The following is a 19,715-nucleotide window of genomic DNA, read 5'->3' on the forward strand; positions in this document are numbered from 1 at the left end:
GACTGTTAGTCTTATATTGTTTTTCTCTTTTATTTTTATTGTATCATAGTCACACAAAACCAATACAACATGCAAAACTGGTTATGTCTAGTACACTTAATGTAATAACTTTTAATGTCAGAGACCTTGGCCACCCAATTAAGCAGAAGAGAGTTGTTACATTCTTTAAAAAGGAAAAAAGTAGACATAGCTTTCCTTCAGGAATCCCATGTCCAATGAGGAGCACAAAAAACTCAACTCAACTCAACTTAATCATACAAGGAAAGACTACACTTTATATTCAGCTAGACACAAATCATACTCCTGATTAGATTTATTTATTTTTTTAATCTAGGGATCATCTCTCATCCATAGTTTCATGTGATATAGGGCCCATTCTTATATCAGACTACTCACCAGTCTATCTGCGGTTATCCCTCCCCCAGCAGACAAATCAAACCAAACAATGGAGATTTAATGCCTCACTCCTCACAGACTTTGAATTTTGTTATAATATTATAAAATGGTTAGAGCAGTACAGACAGGATAAGTACAGACCCCTGTTATTCAGGCAGTGATATGGGATGCAGCTAAAGTGGTAATTAGGGGCCAGTTCGCCTCTTACACATCTGCAAAAAAAATCTCTTAATAAACAAACGGAACAACTTAAGAAAGAGTAATTTGGAACAATGCCATAAACATCTCCTACACAAGAAAACTTAAGAAAACTAAATGCAGCCAGAACTCAGTCTCATTCAAAAAGAGCATATGAAAAAAACTTCTGTTCTTTACCAGACAGCAATATCATGAATATGGTAACAAGCCAAGTAGACTTCTAACCTATCAACTCAAAAAAGAACTTGCAGAAAACACGATTAAGTGTACATGTAGTGAAGCAGGCCAGTTGAAATATGACACAAAGTATATTAAGTCCTCATTTCTTGATGTTTATACACAGCTTTAAATGTCAGAAAATCCTTCTCAAACGGATAGCCATACATTTTTGGAAAGAGTATCTCTACCAAGTGAGATCATTTGGTCACCTGGTCACTTTGACTTCACAAAAACTTGAATAGTGCACTTGGAACAAATTAAAACGAACATGAATGAGTGGGGTTAAAAGCAAGAAAACATTGGTGAAAAACAAAGACAACGATGAGGGGAAATAAAAGAAAACAATGAACAACAGCAAACCCAGCATGGGAGGAATGGAGTCAGGTGGCGAGGAGGGCGACCTAACCATTGCTAAAGCCACCCAAAACCTGGGCAGAGATATACAAAACCTGAAAACGGAACTGAAGCAGGAATTGCTGGACTTCAAGAATGAGCACGGCACTTTCAAGACGGAGATAACCCAAAAGTTACAGAGTATTGTCGGAGATGTCTGCAACCAGGGCACGAGGCTAACCGAAGCAGAGCAGCGGGTGGAGGAGACAGAGACAGCTAACATCGAGCTAAAGGAGGCCCTGCTCTAGATGCTTAAACAACAGAGACTGTTTCAAGCCAAAATCGCTGTCGTCGAGGGAAGATCTCGCCATAACAATATCCGCATATACGGCACTAAAGAAGGTGCAGAGGGAAGCTCAATGCTAACTATTATTGATAATTTCCTGAAAACAGACATGCCACTCAACAGAAACTCGGACCTGCAGATCCAGCAAGCCCACTGATCACTTGGCCCTAAACCTCAAAATGAATGCGTCTCACGGTCCATCCTGGTCAATTTCCAGGGATATGATACCAAAGACAAATTACAAAAATTGGCTTGGGCGTAGAAGATCACTTATGAGGGAAGGGTGGTCGCTTTCTCACATGACTTCCCCATAAGAGGTGAATAACAAACTCAGAGTGTATAGAGACATAAAGAAAATCCTTAAGGAAAAACAGCTTCCATACACCGTATCCTGCCAAGATGAGGATTTACTGGGAAAACAGACCCCACATCTATAACAGTGCAGTGGAGGTATCCGACAATATGAGGAGGAGAGGCTACACCTTGGACCCGCCGCCACAAACCACGACCACCGACTGGGAGCAGAGGCTCAGCAGAGGCGCACACTGGAACAAGAAGGACAGAAATCATACCGGACGAGTCCGGGAGAGGCTCAGAGATTTTAAACAACATCAAGTGTGAATACTGTATTATCAGAAACCATGAGTTACTGTTTACATGATCTCACACAGCTAGAGTTGTGGAGTGAAACACTCCAAAAAAATTTGGATAATATGCAGGACATGCAAATCGTTACATAGACTCACTCAAGTAAATATATGTACACACTGTAGGTGTGTACCCCCCCCCCCCCCCCCTTTTATAATGATATACCGCAGCTAGCATCTCGGCTAAGCTAGCTAGCATGGCTACCGCCGCTTCAGAGCGCTCAGACCCGGAGTGCAGTGGAGCCGACAGCGTGGGACACCTCGACCCAGTCACCAGGACTAACCTTGAGGCTCTCCTTAACAAACAGCGTGATAGCTTCAAAGCTGACATGGCTATCCTGATACAACAGTCAACTCAATCCCTGAAGCAATCGGTCGATTCATTAGGAGAGCAGGTGATGTCATTTCACAACCATCTCACTAAAACTGAAGTGTTAGCCGGTGAAAACTTCGAGAAACTCACCGAGGTGGAAGCGGTTGTAAAATCCTTACAGTCCCAGACCGCGATGCTTCTGGAATGCGTGGATGACCTCGAGAACCGGTCCAGGCGCTCTAACTTGAGGATTATCAACATACCCGAAGGGAGCGAGAAGGACCAAGACCCGACCAAGTTTGTCTCCGACCTGCTAATGGCGGTAACCGGCCCCGATGTTTTCAGCAGTCCCCCGGAGATAGAGAGAGCCCACCGCTCCCTTGGCCCCAGACCAGGTGATGCCAGCGCAGGTAAACCGAGGACCTTCATCGTTAAATTTCTCCATTTCCAAGAGGAAGAAAGAGTTCTCAGATGGGCCAGACAACACAAGCTGGAACACCGAGGCTCCGTGCTGAGAGTGTATCCTGACATCAGCGCCGCTCTGGCTAAAAAACGGGCTGCATTCATCGCCATCAAGAACTCTCTCTACTTGAAAGGAATTAAATTCCGCCTTTTGCATCCTGCCCATCTCCAGGTCTCGTTCCGGAATGAGAACTTTTACTTTGACTCTCCACAAAAAGCCCAGGATTTTTATGATGAGCGCATCGCTTCCTCCGACAAGTAGAGGCAACCCATTGAGGATGCCGGCTATTTTGGATTTAGTGCCAGTTAAAATAAACATTCATTAACAGACAGTTATGGAACAGATGCATTAAAAAGCTCAGGACATTAACGCATATCCAAGCTTGTATACATCTATGTCACTGTGGCACTGATGTGAGGAAGGGATGTGTGCCAGTTGGCTTTTTCAGGGTAATAAATTTAAATATTCTCCTCAAAATTAGTTTTACTTTTTTGTTGTTAATTAATATATATTTATTTGATGACTCTTTTTTTGTTGTTGTTTAGTACAGACAAGATGTAGTTACTAGGGGTCACTTATGTTGTTCTTCTGTAACTCAGAGGCTGATAAGGGTGAACTGTTGCCTCCTGATATTTCCTTTTATTTCGCGCCTACTGTGCATTGTAGACACATTTGCAGATTTAGGGGCCCTGTCTGCTCAGTGAATGAATGATTAGTTTCCAGAGCTATGGTATACGGAAGTAACAGAGTTTATGGAGTCCCGCTGCTAGTTCTTGTTCTCAGGGCAAGCTTAGGGAGGTTTAGATGTGTTTATTTGTTTCTTGTTCGGGGGTTTTTTGTTTTGGGGAATTTGGGTGGTAGGTCCTACAGGTTTACTTCAATTTATATTATTGTCTGTATGTTTTTACTTCCTTCTGCAAAGCTTTGTTTCCTCTTACCATATACTTAAAAGTTCGACTATGGCTAATGCAACAAAGAGGGGGGTATCTGGTTTGAGATTTGTCTCTTGGAATGTTAAAGGGATCAATGGCCCAGTTAAAAGAGGTAGAGTCATCTCTCATTTAAGGTATCTTAAGACAGATATTGCTTTCTTATAAGAGACGCATTTGATCACTAAAGACCACCACAGGTTAAAGGCCTCATGGGTTGGACAAAACTTTCATTCTAGTTTCAGTAGCAAAGTGAGGGGTACAGCAATTTTAATACATAAAAAAATACTGTTCAGCCCCAAAAAGTTTATTGCTGACCACCAAGGCCGGTTTGTCATTGTCTCAGGCTCCCTTAATAATGTGGCTGTTGTCCTAGTTAATCTCTATGCACCCAATTGGGATGATGAGGCATTTATTAGGAAAGTGGTCTCACTTTTACCAGATCTAAGCTCACACCATTTAATACTAGGGGGGGACCTTAATTGCACAATGGATCCTTTGCTAGACAAATCCTGTCCAAGGCAAGATCCTCCCTCTAAAATGGCCAAAGCAATTTCATCATTCATGGATCACACAGGATGGGTGGCTCCATGGCGCTTTTTCTATCCTGATAAAAAAACAATTCTCTTTTTACTCCCAGGTCCATAAAACATTCTCAAGAATTGACTATTTTTACATAGATAATTATTTCCTTCCTGTCGTCGACAACATAGAATATTCAACGATTGTGATATCTGACCACGCTCCATTGTTACTTGACCTTTTGTTTACTCTTTTACAAAAAACACGCCCCCCATGGAGGTTGAATTGCACATTACTAAATGATGATGATTTCTGCAAAACAATCTCAAAAGTAATTGATGATTTTCTTGTTACTAACAAGTCCATTCTCGTATCTCCATCTCTACTTTGGGAGACATTAAAGGTGGTAGTTCGAGGAGAGATTATATCTTATTCTGCAAAATTAAACAAATTGAAAAGACAAAAACAAGAACAGCTCATGGAAAGCATTGCTGAATTGGACAAAAAGTTATCAGTATCTCCGTCCCCCGAATTAGGCAAGGAGAGGCAAAATCTTCAAATGGACTACAACTTACTGTCAACACAAGAAACAGAAAAACTACTCTTACAATCGCGCAGATTTCTTTACGAGCACGGTGAGAAGGCAGGACACCATCTATCACGTTAAATTAAAAGCCAATCAGTCTCTCAGCAAATTAAACAGATTAGGACCCCCTCTGGTGAATTTACAGTAATGCCATCTGTCATAAATGAAACCTTTAAAATGTTTTACTCTGAATTATACACTTCACAATCCCCAGCCGATAAAACAAATATGATGAGTTTCCTGGATAACTTGGAGTTCCCACCTATATCTTCTACTCAGAAGAGCAAAATGGATCGACCATTAGAAATTCCCGAAATTGCAGATTCAATTAAACTAATGCAGGGCGGCAAGGCCCCGGGCCCAGGCGGCTATCCTATCGAGTTCTTTAAAAAATTTGCTGACAAATTAATTCCTCTCCTTTTAGACATGTTCAATGACTCTCTTAACCGTGGAGCCTTACCTCAAGCTCTTACCGAGGCATCAATAACCTTATTATTAAAACCGGGTAAAGAAGATTCCGATTGTAGTTCTTACCGTCCAATTTCTCTTTTAAATGCTGATTATAAAATTTTAGCTAAAGCACTGGCCTTACGACTTGAATCAGTTATGCCAAGTATCATCTCACTCGACCAAACTGGGTTTATAAGGAACCGACACTCTTTCTCAAACATCTGTCGCCTCCTCAACATTCTTTTTTCTCCAGCATCCGAGGAGACACCAGAGGTGGTGATCTCCTTGGATGCAGAGAAAGCTTTCGATAGGGTGGAGTGGAGTTATCTATTGGAGGTCTTAAAAAGGTTCTGTATTGGGTCTAAATACTATATATCCTGGATCGCACTCCTATACTCTTCTCCTAAAGCATCTGTAAGCACTAATGGTATGAAATCCCAATATTTCACACTTAGCAGAGGAACCCGCCAGGGATGCCCTCTGAGCCCGCTGTTGTTTGCTGTGGCGATCAAACCTCTATCTATTGCACTTAAGTCAGCCAGTTTTATTAAAGGAATTCACAGATGCGGTTTGAAACATACATTCTCCTTATATGCGGATGATTTGTTATTGTTTATTTCCGATCCAATAACTACTATTCCTAAGACAATTGAATTGCTAAACGATTTTGGTACATTTTCTGGTTATAAAATGAATTTTTCAAAGAGTGAATGCTTTCCTGTAAATAATTTGGCCCATGGGATCCCCAACGTGCATCTCCCATTTAAAATATCTAATAACAGTTTTAAAAATTTAGGTGTGCATATTTGCCGTAAACCATCTGATCTCTACAAGAACAACTTCCCACCCCTAATTGACAAGCTTAAATCAGATCTGGAGAAGTGGAATAACTTGCATATAACCGTAGCAGGCCGGGTAAATTGCATCAAAATGAATGTGCTGCCCTTTCAACTATCCCAATTTACATGTAACCCAATTGTCGTCTCCACCTTTAAAATTTGGTCTCAATTTCGATATGCTTTTGAACTCCAGGGATTGTCTAATCACGGCCCCATCCATAATAACCATCTTTTCCTCCCTCCCAGCACAGATACAGCCTTTTCTCTATGGCAGAGTTCAGGCCTTGTCAGGCTGAGGGACCTTTATATTGACAATGTCTTTGCTAGTTTCAGTGAACTCAGTAAAAAATTCAATCTTCCAAAGTCCCACCTATTCCGATACTTCCAGGTCCGCAATTTTGTTAAATTGAATAGCGCCACATTCCCCAATACTCCACCTAACTCAGTTATTGACTTGATTTTGGACATCCCCACAAACCAGAAAGGCCTTATTTCTAAAATTTACACTTTAATTTCTCATCTTAATGAGACATCTATTGATAAAATCACAAAGGACTGGGAAGAAGAGTTTGGAAGAGTTATAGTTGACAGTGACTGGGACTCTGCATTAATTCGAGTAAATAACAGTACCTCTTGCTCCAGGCTTAATTTGATACAGTTTAAGGTTGTTCATTGTATTTATTTCACAAATTCCAAACTCTCCAAAATGTATTCTAATATTTCAGATACATGCAACAGATGTCACATGACTCCAGCTAATATGACACACACGTTTTGGTCCTGTCCACGTCTGCAAGATTACTGGACAGCTATTTTTAAACATCTTGCAAAGGCACTAAATATGAATTTGACGCCCTGTGCAGAATCAGCCATTTTTGGAGTATTACCAGACTCTCAAATGATCAGGAGGAAAATTAAGGATAATATCACCTTTGCGTCTTTATTGGCACGTAGAAGAATTTTGCTGGAGTGGAAGTCTCTATTTGCTCCCAGAGCTTCCTTGTGGCTGAAGGACCTGATGCTGTATCTAGACCTGGAGAAAATTAAGTATAATCTGAGGGGTACACCTGGAAAATTTGATTCTGTCTGGGGCTGTATGATTAGATACATGGTTAAATTGAAGACACTACAAGAGCAATGAAATGTTGTCCTATGTCAGTCAACCAGTCACCATATTTCATCCTCCATTTTTCCTTATTTCATTTCATTGGAGAGACTACTTTTCTGTATGTCATTAGCTGCTGTGTAATTATTTATTTGCTTATTTGCTTATAGTAAGAAGGAAGAATGTGTACTGTCTTTTATTTTTACTTTTCCTTTTATGTATTTGTAACAAGAGTATGTAGGACGGGGGGCTGGGGGGGAGGTTTTGGAGGGGGGGAAAAAAGAAAAAGTCTTTTGTATTTCACTGTATATACTTCTATTTGTCAAATGAAATAAAAAAATTATATTAAAAAAAAGAATAAATGAATTAAAAAAAATAATAAAAAAAAAAAGGTGACTGGAAAGAGACTAAATCAAGCTGGTGAAGATGGCAGGGCAGTGTAAGACCCTGAGGTTGGAAGTTAACACATTACTGGTTCGTAATGTTCTTGTCCACATTATTTTTTACTGTTGCAGTTCATGTGTTTATGTTGCCGGCACACATATTTTGAACTATTGTTATAGGGTACAGTCATTTTAAAGTTGCCTCCTGGAATGTGAATGGTTTAAACAACCCAGTGAAGAGGAGTAGAGTGATGACAAAAATGCGAAGGGAAAATAGCCAAATCATATTTCTACAGGAGACTCATCTATCTCAGAATGACATTAAAAATTAAAGAAGTTTGTATATACGAACACATCCTACAGCACCTTTAAAAATGGTCAAAAAAGAGGGGTTGGAATACTATTACATAATTCCATTAATTTTGAGTTGGTTATAGAGGTCAGGGACTGTGAGGGTAGATATAGTCTAGTGCAAGGCAAAATGGCCACACTTCTCTGTGTTTATCTCCCCCCACAAAGCGATCAAAACATTCTGAAAAAGATTCTTGAATTGATCTCCTCAGAATCACAAGGCACTTTAATCTGTGCAGACGACGACGATAATACAATAATAAATGGCAAATATGATACCTGTAACAAAAAGAGGAGCATAACCCCTCAGACTAAATTACTGAGAAGGAGTTTAGGTGAAATGGGCCTACGATTTTACCTAAACTGCAGAGTACCCGGCCTTCTTGGAGGCCCTGGGAGAGGTACTGGAGAGTGCTCCAACCGGGGACTCCATCGTTCTACTCATGTGGGCAGCGACAGTGTTACCTGGAGGGGTGTGATTGGGAGGAACGGCCTCCCCGATCTGAACCCGAGCGGTGTTCTGTTGCTGCAGTTCTGTGCTAGTCGCAGTTTGTCCATAGCAAACACCATGTTCAAGCATAAGAATGTCTATATGTACACCTGGCACCAGGATGCCCTAGGACAGAGGTCAGTGATTGACTTTGTAGTCGTGTTATCTGACCTCCAGCCGTATGTCTTGGACACTTGGGTGAAGAGAGGGGCTGAGCTGTCAACTGATCACCACCTGGTGGTGAGTTGGATCCGCTGGCAGGGGAGGAAGCTGGACAGACCTGGCAGACCCAAACGCATTGTATGGTTTTGCTGGGAACGTCTGGCGGAGCCCTCTGTCAGGGAGGTCTTCAGCTCCCACCTCCAGGAGAGCTTTGATCCCGAGGGAGGCTGGGGACATTAAGTTTGATGGACCATATTCTCCACTTCCATTGTTGATGCGACTGTCCTCTACTAAGGGCTGTACTGTCCCTGTACGAACAGAGCAGGAGCTTGGTTTGCACTGCCAGCAGTAAGTTAGACCTGTTCCTCCCAGTGCATTTTCGACTTCTTTTGGACAGAATTTCTAGGCACAGCCACAGGCCGGAGGGGGTCTGGTTCGGGAGCCGCTGGATTTCGTCTCTGCTTTTCGCAGCTGATGTGGTCTTGTTGGCTCCTTCGAGCAGGACCTCCAGCATATCCTGATGCGGTTTGCAGCCGAGTGTGAAGCGGCTGGGATGAGAATCAGCACCTCCAAGTGCGAGGCCATGGTTCTCGACCGGAAAAGGGATGCTTGCTCCCTCCGGGTTGGGGGAGAGTTGGTGAAGAGAGAGCTGAGCCAAAAGGCAAAGCTCTCGATTTACCGGTCAGTCTATGTTTGTACCCTCCCCTATGGCACATGAACTTTGGTTCATGACCGAAAGAATAAAATCCCGGATACAAGTGACCGAAATGAGTTTCCTCCGCACGGTTGCAGGGCGCTCCCCCTTAGAGATAGGATGAGGAGCTCTGTCACCCAAGAGGAGCTCTGAGTAGAGCTGCTGCTCCTCCACATCGAGAGGAGCCAGCTGAGGTGGCTTGGGCATCTGTTTCGGATGCCCCATGGCATCTCTCGCCGGGAGAAGACCCTGAGGAAGACCCAGGACACGCTGAAGTGACTATGTCGCTCGGCTGGCCTGGGAACGCCTTGGGAGCCTCCCAAGTTTCCCGGGAGAGGGAAGTCTGGGTGTCCCTGCTCAAGCAGCTGGCCCCACAACCTGCCCCCGGATAACACGGAAGAAGATGGATGGATAAAATTTATGTTCTGCCTCATTTCAGTTACTTATTTCAGTCACTGTAGTCACATATATAGTTTACAACACTCTTCGGGCTTTGTAAGATATAAATAAGTTTTGTGGGAATTTTGGCAAAATCTCTGGGTTTTCCCCCTTATCCTTAAACCCAGATCTGTCACCAGCTATTGGTAGTTCCTTGTTTGCAAAGTGGAGAGAAAACGATATACACCAATTCCAACATTTGTTTGCCGTTGATACACTCAAGTCCTTTGCAGACTTGTCAGAAGATGAAATTCCGAAACAGGACTTTAATAAATGCTACAAATTCACCTTCTAATAAACACCCTAAAAGGGGAAAAAAGCCTGTCTTTGGGGCTGAAAAATCTCGAGGAGATTTTGGTGAAATCCACATCATTAAAAGGAAAAATCTCTGTAATTTATAGTGCTTTGTTGGACCATTACAGCTCTTCCTTGACCCCACTTAGGAACATATGGCAGAGGGATTTGGGACATGCTTTTGATGAAGATCAGTGGGATACTACATGTCAGAATGTTTTTTCCTCACTGTTCTGTAATAAAATAATGGAACAAAATTATAAATTCATGCACAGGATGTACCTTACTAAGTAAAATGTTTCCTAACTCATACCCCCAATGTCATCATTGTAAAACATGTAAAGGGTCAATTATGCATGTTTTTTGGGAATACAGGAAATCAAAACATTTCTGGACGGCGGTACATGATCTAACTGTTAAGGTTGTGGAAACCCCACTGGACATTACACCAACATGGTACCACTTTGGTAAGGAATTGGACAAGACAATGGACACCACACACAGGAAGAGGATTATCAAAATGTCCTATAAAGCAAAGAAATTCACCTTGCTCAGTTGGAATCAAAAAAGACCCCCATCATTGAATCTGTTTAAACAAATCTTAAATTAAACTGTAAAACTGAAACAATGCACATATGCCCTAAAGAATAAGGGGGATGCCTTCCAAAGTATATGTTAACCGCTTATGGACCTCTGACACTATCATATCATGATAGGGTTTGGCATGTTTACATAACATTCACAGGATGAACTCTGAACTGTGACCATGGACTGGTTTGATTTAATTTGCTGTATTTGTTTTTTCTTTTCTTATATCCTTGATTGTACTGAAATGGTAAAAGTAAATAAAAAGATAATTGAAAAAATAAACAAAAACAAATCAAATACAACACAGTGGAAGAGAAATCAAACAAAAAAAGAGAGCAAGTACAAATTCAGCTACAGTACGATAAGACACAGTAAGAAATTAAAGCTGCGAGCAGCGTTGGTCGGGCCCTCGCAGTCCACGCACCTCGGGGCATGCTGCCGTCAGGGCTTCCGCACGCAACGCCTCGAAAAAGCCGTTTCTTTATAATTTGGTGGCCTGCTCCCGCTGGGATTAAGTAATGCACGCTGAAGACAGAAAAAAGAGCGTGTACTGCTGCATGATTCCCCAGACAAAGACTGAGTTGATGGTCCGCTTTTGGAGCTGGCTGACGAAAATGTCCACATGAGGCATAATGCAAAGAAATAGTTTCGGGAAGAAGCTGAAAGTATCATCGTCCAGTAGCTGCAGCGAATTTTTTCTCCAGTTCTTCCAGCTGCTCTACACTATAGCGATGATGTCAGGCACTTTAGCTCACGCAACACACACCCATTATAAAATCACAAGATAGCCTAAAAAATCCTTGAAACTAAAACTGTGATGGTTTGAAAACCGTTAAAGATTGTTAGAAACTGAATACATGCCCAATAGTTCAAGGTCTTTTGACTCTTTAAAATGTGGAATAGTATCTGTAGCTCAAAGCAAGAAGCACAACAAGACGTTGAAAGGCGATGAGTTTTGAAGAGGATTTTAAGATTTTCCCATTTAGTTTCCATGCAAACTAATTAGACTGCGACCAAATCGCCACCTATTGGCCGATCTGCACCAAATTTTACACAAAGCCTCATCAGTCCATTGCACACAATTTTCACATTTACATGATAATCAGAAAGTATTTTGTTAAGATGTACATGATTGTCTGCTTTCTAGACAATTTGCAGGAATTTGTTGTTTTATATTTTGGCTGTTTTATGGACTGTCAAAATTCTTTTAATAACTTTTTGTCGGGAGGGTCCATAGATGCTTCACGCAAAATTTAGTGCAAATTGGTCAAATTGCCTAGGAGGAGTTCGAAAAAGTAGGTTTTGCATTTGTCCCAATTTTGCGAACAAAAAGTTAGCTCAAAAGTGGGCGTGGCCTACAACAAATAATTCAGCTGAATGCAGGGAATAAGTAGATATAAGGTTTAACAATGTGTGACACATTATGTGTGAGTTATGGGCCAAAAACGCTTTCACATAAAAAATAGCGCCACCTGCTGGTCATTTTTGGTGTGTAAGTTGCAGGGGCTAGTCTATACCAAGCCTATGAATTTCATTTCCACAAGTGTTATGGTGTGGGCACAGGGCCAAATATAAAATTAAACTGGCACCAGAGCGCCACCTAGTGGCCAATTGATAAGCATTTTGTGAGATATGCTCAAGAGGCCAGTGGCAATAAGTATACCAAGTTTGGTGTCAATCCGCCAAACCGATGTGGAGATATAAACTATTTGAATTTAAAGAGCGCCACCTTGTGGTCATCGCCTACACTTTTGCAAACATCCTCAGGAACTCATGTCAAAGTATTATCTTAGGTCTCATGTCATTTGGACACACCATTGTGGAGATATTTAACACTTCCTGTTTGGGAGGAAATCTGCAGGAAGTTGTTATTTAATAACGTGAGTATTGTTTGGCCTATCAAAATTCTTTTAATAACTTTTTGTCAGGAGGGTCCACAGATGCTGTGTGCCAAGTTTCGTGCAAATCGGTGAAATCGCCTGGGAGGAGTTCGAAAAAGTAGGTTTTTGACATTTTGCGACGTAGCGAAAAAAAACGGTAGGCGGAAATGGGCGTGGCCTATACCACGAGACTCAGCCCACTTCACTGAACGCGTGGATATAAGGTTTTTGAATGTGCGACACAGTATATGGGAGTTATTAGCCAAAACGCGCTGTGCTTAATAACAGCGCCACCTAGTGGTGGAAATTCAGGACGACAATAGATTATAAAATTTTTCGCCGGGTGGGACTTATATTCCAAGTTTGGTGAGTTTTGGGGCATGTTCAGGTAGTCAAAAATGCAATCATTTCGTCCAAAGAAAAAAACAAAGAAAAAAAAAAAAAAATTAAAGCTGCGAGCAGCGTTGGTCGGGCCCTCGCAGTCCACGCACCTCGGTGCATGCTGCCGTCAGGGCTTCCGCACGCAACGCCTCGAAGAAGGTGTTTCTGTATAATTTGGTGGCCTGCTCCCGCTGGTATGAAGTAATGTACGCTGAAGTCAAAAATAGTGCGTGTACTGCTGCATGATTCCCCAGACAAAGACTGAGTTGATGGTCCGCTTCTGGAGCTGGCTGACGAAAATGTCCACGAGGCATAATGCAAAGACATAGTTTCGGGAAGAAGCTGAAAGTATCATCGTCCAGTAGCTGAAGAGAAATTTTTCTCCAGTTCTTCCAGCTGCTCTACACTGTAGCGATGATGTCAGGCACTCTAGCTCACGCAATACACACCCATTATTAAATCACAAGATAGCCTAAAAAATCCTTGAAACTAAAACTGTGATGATTTGAAAACCGTTAAAGATTGTTAGAAACTGAATACATGCCCAATAGTTCAAGGTCTTCTGACTCTTTAAAATGTGGAATAGTATCTGTAGCTCAAAGCAAGAAGCACAACAAGAGGTTGAAAGGCGATGAGTTTTGAAGAGGATTTTAAGATTTTCCCATTTACTTTCCATTCAAACTAATTAGACTGCGACCAAATCGCCACCTATTGGCCGATCTGCACCAAATTTTACACAAAGCCTCATCAGTCCATTGCACACAATTTTCAACATTTACATGATAATCAGAAAGTATTTTGTTAAGATGTACATGATTGTCTGCTTTCTAGACAATTTGCAGGAATTTGTTGTTTTATATTTTGGCTGTTTTATGGACTGTCAAAATTCTTTTAATAACTTTTTGTCGGGAGGGTCCATAGATGCTTCACGCAAAATTTAGTGCAAATTGGTCAAATTGCCTAGGAGGAGTTCGAAAAAGTAGGTTTTGCATTTGTCCCAATTTTGCGAACAAAAAGTTAGCTCAAAAGTGGGCGTGGCCTACAACAAATAATTCAGCTGAATGCAGGGAATAAGTAGATATAAGGTTTAACAATGTGTGACACATTATGTGTGAGTTATGGGCCAAAAACGCTTTCACATAAAAAATAGCGCCACCTGCTGGTCATTTTTGGTGTGTAAGTTGCAGGGGCTAGTCTATGCCAAGCCTATGAATTTCATTTCTGCAAGTGTTATGGTGTGGGCACAGGGCCAAATATAAAATGAAACTGGCACCAGAGCGCCACCTAGTGGCCGATTGATAAGCATTTTGTGAGATATGCTCAAGAGGCCAGTGGCAATAAGTATACCAAGTTTGGTGTCAATCTGCCAAACCGATGTGGAGATATAAACTATTTGAATTTAAAGAGCGCCACCTTGTGGTCATCGCCTACACTTTTGCAAACATCCTCAGGAACTCATGTCAAAGTATTATCTTCGGTTTCATGTCATTTGGACGCACCATTGTGGAGATATTTAACACTTCCTGTTTGGCAGGAAATCTGCAGGAAGTTGTAATTTAATAAATTGAGTATTGTTTGGCCTATCAAAATTCTTTTAATAACTTTTTGTCAGGAGGGTCCACAGATGCTCTATGCCAAGTTTCGTGCAAATCGGTTAAATCGCCTGGGACAAGTTTGAAAAAGTAGGTTTTGCATTTGTCGCAATTTTGCAAACTGAAAGTTAGCTCGAAAGTGGGCGTGGCCTACACCAAATAATTCAGCTGGATGCAGGGAACATGGAGATATAAGGTTTATCAATGTGTGACACATTATGTGTGAGTTATGGGCCAAAAACTCTTCAAGTGAAAAATAGCGCCACCTGCTGGTCATTTTTGGTGTGTAAGTTGCAGGGGCCAGTCTATACCACCTATATGAATTTCATTCCCATAAGTGTTATGGTGTGGTCACAGGGCCAAATCTAAAATTAAACTGGCACCAGAGCGCCACCTAGTGGCCGATTGATAAGTCCTTTGTCAGATATTCTCAAGGGGGCAGTGGCAATGACTATACCAAGTTTGGTGTCAATCCGCCCAAGCGATGTGGAGATATAAACTATATGATTTTAAAGAGCGCCACCTTGTGGTCATCGCCTAGACTTTTGGACACATGCTCATTAAGTCATGTCAAAGTATAATCTTAAGTTTCATGTCATTTGGACACACCGTTGTGGAGATATCCAACACTTCCTGTTTGGCAGGAAATCTGCAGGAAGTTGTTATTTAATAACGTGAGTATTGTTTGGCCTATCAAAATTCTTTTAATAACTTTTTGTCAGGAGGGTCCACAGATGCTGTGTGCCAAGTTTCGTGCAAATCGGTGAAATCGCCTGGGAGGAGTTCGAAAAAGTAGGTTTTCGACATTTTGCGACGTAGCGAAAAAAACGGTAGGCGGAAATAGGCATGGCCTATACCACGAGACTCAGCCCACTTCCCTGAACGCATGGATATAAGGTTTTTGAATGTGCGACAAAGTATATGGGAGTTATTAGCCAAAACGCGCTGTGCTTAATAACAGCGCCACCTAGTGGTGGAAATTCAGGACGACAATAGATTATAAAATTTTTCGCCGGGTGGGACTTATATTCCAAGTTTGGTGAGTTTTGGGGTATGTTCAGGTAGTCAAAAATGCAATCATTTCGTCCGAAGAAAAAAAAAGATAATAATAATAATAATAAAGAATCCCTTTAGATACAATAGGGTCCTCGCAGGGGTTCCCTGCTCGGGCCCTAATAAAGAATTCCTTCAAAAACAATAGGGTCCTTGCAGGTTCCCTGCTCGGGCCCTAATAAAGAATCGCTTCAAAAACAATAGGGTCCTTGCAGGTTCCCTGCTCGGGCCCTAATAAAGAATCCCTTCAGATACAATAGGGTCCTCGCAGGGATTCCCTGCTCGGGCCCTAATAAAGAATTCCTTCAGATACAATAGGGTCCTCGCAGGTTCCCTGCTCGGGCCCTAATAAAGAATCCCTTCAAATACAATAGGGTCGTCGCAGGGGTTCCCTGCTCGGGCCCTAATAAAGAATCGCTTCAAAAACAATAGGGTCCTTGCAGGTTCCCTGCTCGGGCCCTAATAAAGAATCCCTTCAAATACAATAGGGTCCTCGCAGGGGTTCCCTGCTCAGGCCCTATTAAAGAATCCCTTCAAATACAATAGGGTCCTCGCAGGGGTTCCCTGCTCGGGCCCTAATAAAGAATTCCTTCAAAAACAATAGGGTCCTTGCAGGTTCCCTGCTCGGGCCCTAAAAATACAGCTACATACATGTACTCAAACATAGCCGCAGCCACCTCAGCCCACCTCAATGTGGCCAACGGGCAGTTGCATTGTTACATCTAAACTATGGTGAATAATTGCAGAAAAGTGTTCAATCGGGCAACACCTGAAGTTCTGTAAAATGAGAGATTGGTTTCCTTAGCCATTGAGTAATAGAGGGGCACCCAACAGATTTCCAGTGGAGCAAAATTGTACATCTGGCTAGTAAAGAACCGAAAGCTCTAATGTCTTTTTGTACAGAGCTTAACAGAACTGAAATCTCCAGGATTCCAAATAAAGCGATCAGCGGGCAAGGATGTAAAGCTACTCTGAGAATATTAGATATAATGTAAAAGAAACGAGAGCCATTTTTCTTCCACTTCAGGACACATTTTCAGAGAAATTAAGCCCATGTCAGACTTTAAACTGGATAAGACCAAGACATGCGCAAGAACTGGTAGACCTTTTATAGCTTTGTCCCACAACTCATCATTTAATTGCATATCCAATTCCTTTTGCCATATTATGTGTTTAATGATAAAATGAGATCATAAGACTTTGAACCTCTCTCATATGGCTTGAGAGAGCAAATTCTCCCAAGACTGTTTTAGGGTATAGAAAGGAAATTTGGGAAGATCTTGGAAACAAAGCTATGAATTTAACAGTAATGAAACAAATGTGTTGTGCCATCTTCTTTCGAGGTCTATAATGTGACAGTGGTTTCTCTTTTCCTTTTCCAGTTGCCTATCATCATGGTGGTAGCATTCTCCATGTGCATCATTTGCCTGCTAATGGCTGGTAAGACAGTCAGCAACACACCAACATAACAACATAACAGAATCGGGCTGAAGAAATGTAAACCTGAATTACTTTATTTTGAAAAGTCCCCACAGTAGAGGACGCAGGTTTTCTTTTTCATTTCCTGGCTGACTCCATATCTACCATTCTTTTAGGTGACACGTGGACTGAAACCCTCGCCTATGTTCTGTTCTGGGGAACTGCCAGTGTGGTGACAGGCGGCCTCATCCTCTTTAATGGGCTGGACTTTGTAGATGCTCCCAAGCTGGTGCAGAAGGAGAAGCTGGACTGAATGTGTGTGTGTGGAAAGCAGCTTGGCCCTGGCGACCTCACTGCCTCATCCTCCAGCTCTTCATCACTTTACCCCCAGCATCAGCATCAACAGGCTTGGAACCTTTACTAATACAGGGTGAAGTGGAAGAGGGTGGAGTGGAGGAGGGTGGTGGGCACTAGTGCCGGCCTTGTGCACTACAGCAGTGGAAGGACAGAGACTTTGAGTGCATGGGTCTGCTGCTGTCCACACTGCAGCAACTGTCACGTGGACAGAAGTGTCCATTCACAGGTTTCACTGGACACTGAACCTCTGGAGTTTGTTCATACTGGATGTCATTGTTCCTTATTTCAGAGGAATGCTGTGGGACCGACTATACATTAAAATGCCTGATGTCCCGCTGTGTTATAGATGTATAGGGATCAGATTTGGAACAGCTGTAAATTAATTGATAATGTTCAAGCCCCAGTGGGCCAGAACCCATCTGTGTTTGTGCTGATTTCAACCAAAAACTGTTGCAAGTGGCAGCTTAGCAGGAAAATAACCATAACCCATGAACCATTTGTCCAATCATCATAAAAAAGTGTTTGGGAACAGGCTTACCGCAGCATTTCTTAGCCTGGCCCATAAGGGGCACCACAAATACTGAGAAAATTGTTACTCAAAACCTGGTGGACAGAATTTCACCAGTTTGGGTGTGCATGCTCTGGAGCAGATAAGTCACAAAATCCCACAGTGCCACACTGTTTGTTGTAATTGGGCGTGGCCTTCACAGATGTCTTTGAACAGACCTGATGAAACAATCCGGTGCAGGGTGGGCAACTGCGAGTGGGCAGTTAGAGATGAAGAAACATGAGTGTGATTGGTCTCACTTCTTCCAGCTGAATTGAAATTATCTGAAAACATTTCCCTCATCATTGTAAAGCCTGAAACCCATTGCTGCTTGTGGCTTTAATTGTGGCCCACTGAGCTACTTCCTTCTTTTGAGCACAAAAGGGCTTGTACCTGAAGTCAGCACATGCATCTATACTGTGTACTGTTGATTTGCCTGTTGCCTTGATCGTTTTTGCCATTCCAATATAAGTTGACCTATGTATGGATGCTCTGTCCTAGGTTAAAAGCTGCCTGTTTCAAAGTTTTCATTTTAGAACCAATAATGGGTCCAAAAGTCAGCAAGAAATCTGGCCTTTTGTCGCCTATATTTAAATTGCACATCCAGTGTATCATCAGAAGTCCTCAATATCTATTGCCAACGTGGTGAATAGTGCATTTGTGCAGCTTTTATCACTTCATACAGTTGGGAAATCAGTTATCTGCTGTATTTAACATGTTTGTGAGGAGGTGGTCGTCACAATTAAAATTATCTGATGTATGGAAAAGTCTTGGCAGAATGTAAGTAATCCTTCCATCATGAACCACTGAAGAAACTGAATGATTTGGATATAATTATATCTAAATAACATTTCTCAGTCATTATGTGTTCAAATCTGTCATTACAGCTATTTGTCAGTGTCATGGGACACCTGCAGTATTTATTTTAGACAAAAAGTAATCTGTGCAGAAATGAGTATTTAATGCTCTCTATTTGCTTAACTATTTCTTTCAAATGAGTATAGTTGTGAACAGGAATAAACACAACATATCATTAAACAGTATGGTTTAACATTAATAACATGGGATATCAAAGACACCACTGCTGTGGTGTGTTAAACAACATAGTGCCTCGTGTTACAGGTTGTTGTGTGATTATCCTCAGTCTTTATTGGCAACCAGAGGCTTTACAATAGATTATTATATATCATATAATTCTAATAACAAAATAATTAATATTTATAAATGATATATCACAACAACAAAAAAACTGATTCATAAGTTTTCCTTCCCATCTGTTCTGCAGGCATCACTTTCTGGTAGAACAGAACCATATTCAAGGTGTGCACATGTGTCACCTGACGACCGGTTTTAACGGCCTGGATAAAGTCCACCTACCTTGAACATATACCGCTAAATGTACCCTTAGGGAATTTATTAATTACTGCATCGTACAGATATGATGTACTGTGGGCTACTCACATGCAGCCAGCAGGACTGTCTTTGGGGAGCTGTCTTGGTGTACAATATGGAACCATATATAACCCTTACCCTAACCTGGAAATGAGTTTGTCCGATTCCATGAACTGTTGTCACCTTCACAGGCAGCTTAAATTCAGAGAAGGGATAACATTCCATCTTCCTTTATCAGTCTTTCAATTGGAGTTCAAAGGTAAAAAAATTCACCATTTATTTTGGTAAATATGCAACCAAATATGTAACTGCATCAGAATGCTATTTTAGCTGATGTTGGTGGATAAT

The 19,715-nt window shown here is 41.7% G+C and overlaps 1 protein-coding gene across 3 annotated transcripts in view; it reads left to right on the forward strand.

The window, feature by feature from the left end:
- The window catches only part of sacm1lb (SAC1 like phosphatidylinositide phosphatase b), a 37,475-nt gene extending 18,730 nt beyond the window's left edge, over positions 1–18,745 (forward strand). For 2 of the 3 annotated variants that reach the window (XM_037073921.1, XM_037073922.1), the window contains 2 exons: positions 17,035–17,092; positions 17,248–18,745. In XM_037073921.1, the coding sequence (XP_036929816.1) occupies positions 17,035–17,092; positions 17,248–17,384 (195 nt within the window). In that variant the 3' untranslated portion in view covers positions 17,385–18,745. The remainder of the gene's footprint in view (positions 1–17,034; positions 17,093–17,247) is intronic. The other variant, XM_037073923.1, reaches the window with a different exon arrangement.
- The last annotated feature ends 970 nt before the right edge of the window (positions 18,746–19,715 follow it).

Source organism: Acanthopagrus latus, chromosome 17 (genome assembly GCF_904848185.1).
Source record: "Acanthopagrus latus isolate v.2019 chromosome 17, fAcaLat1.1, whole genome shotgun sequence".
NCBI classification, from domain to species: domain Eukaryota; kingdom Metazoa; phylum Chordata; class Actinopteri; order Spariformes; family Sparidae; genus Acanthopagrus; species Acanthopagrus latus.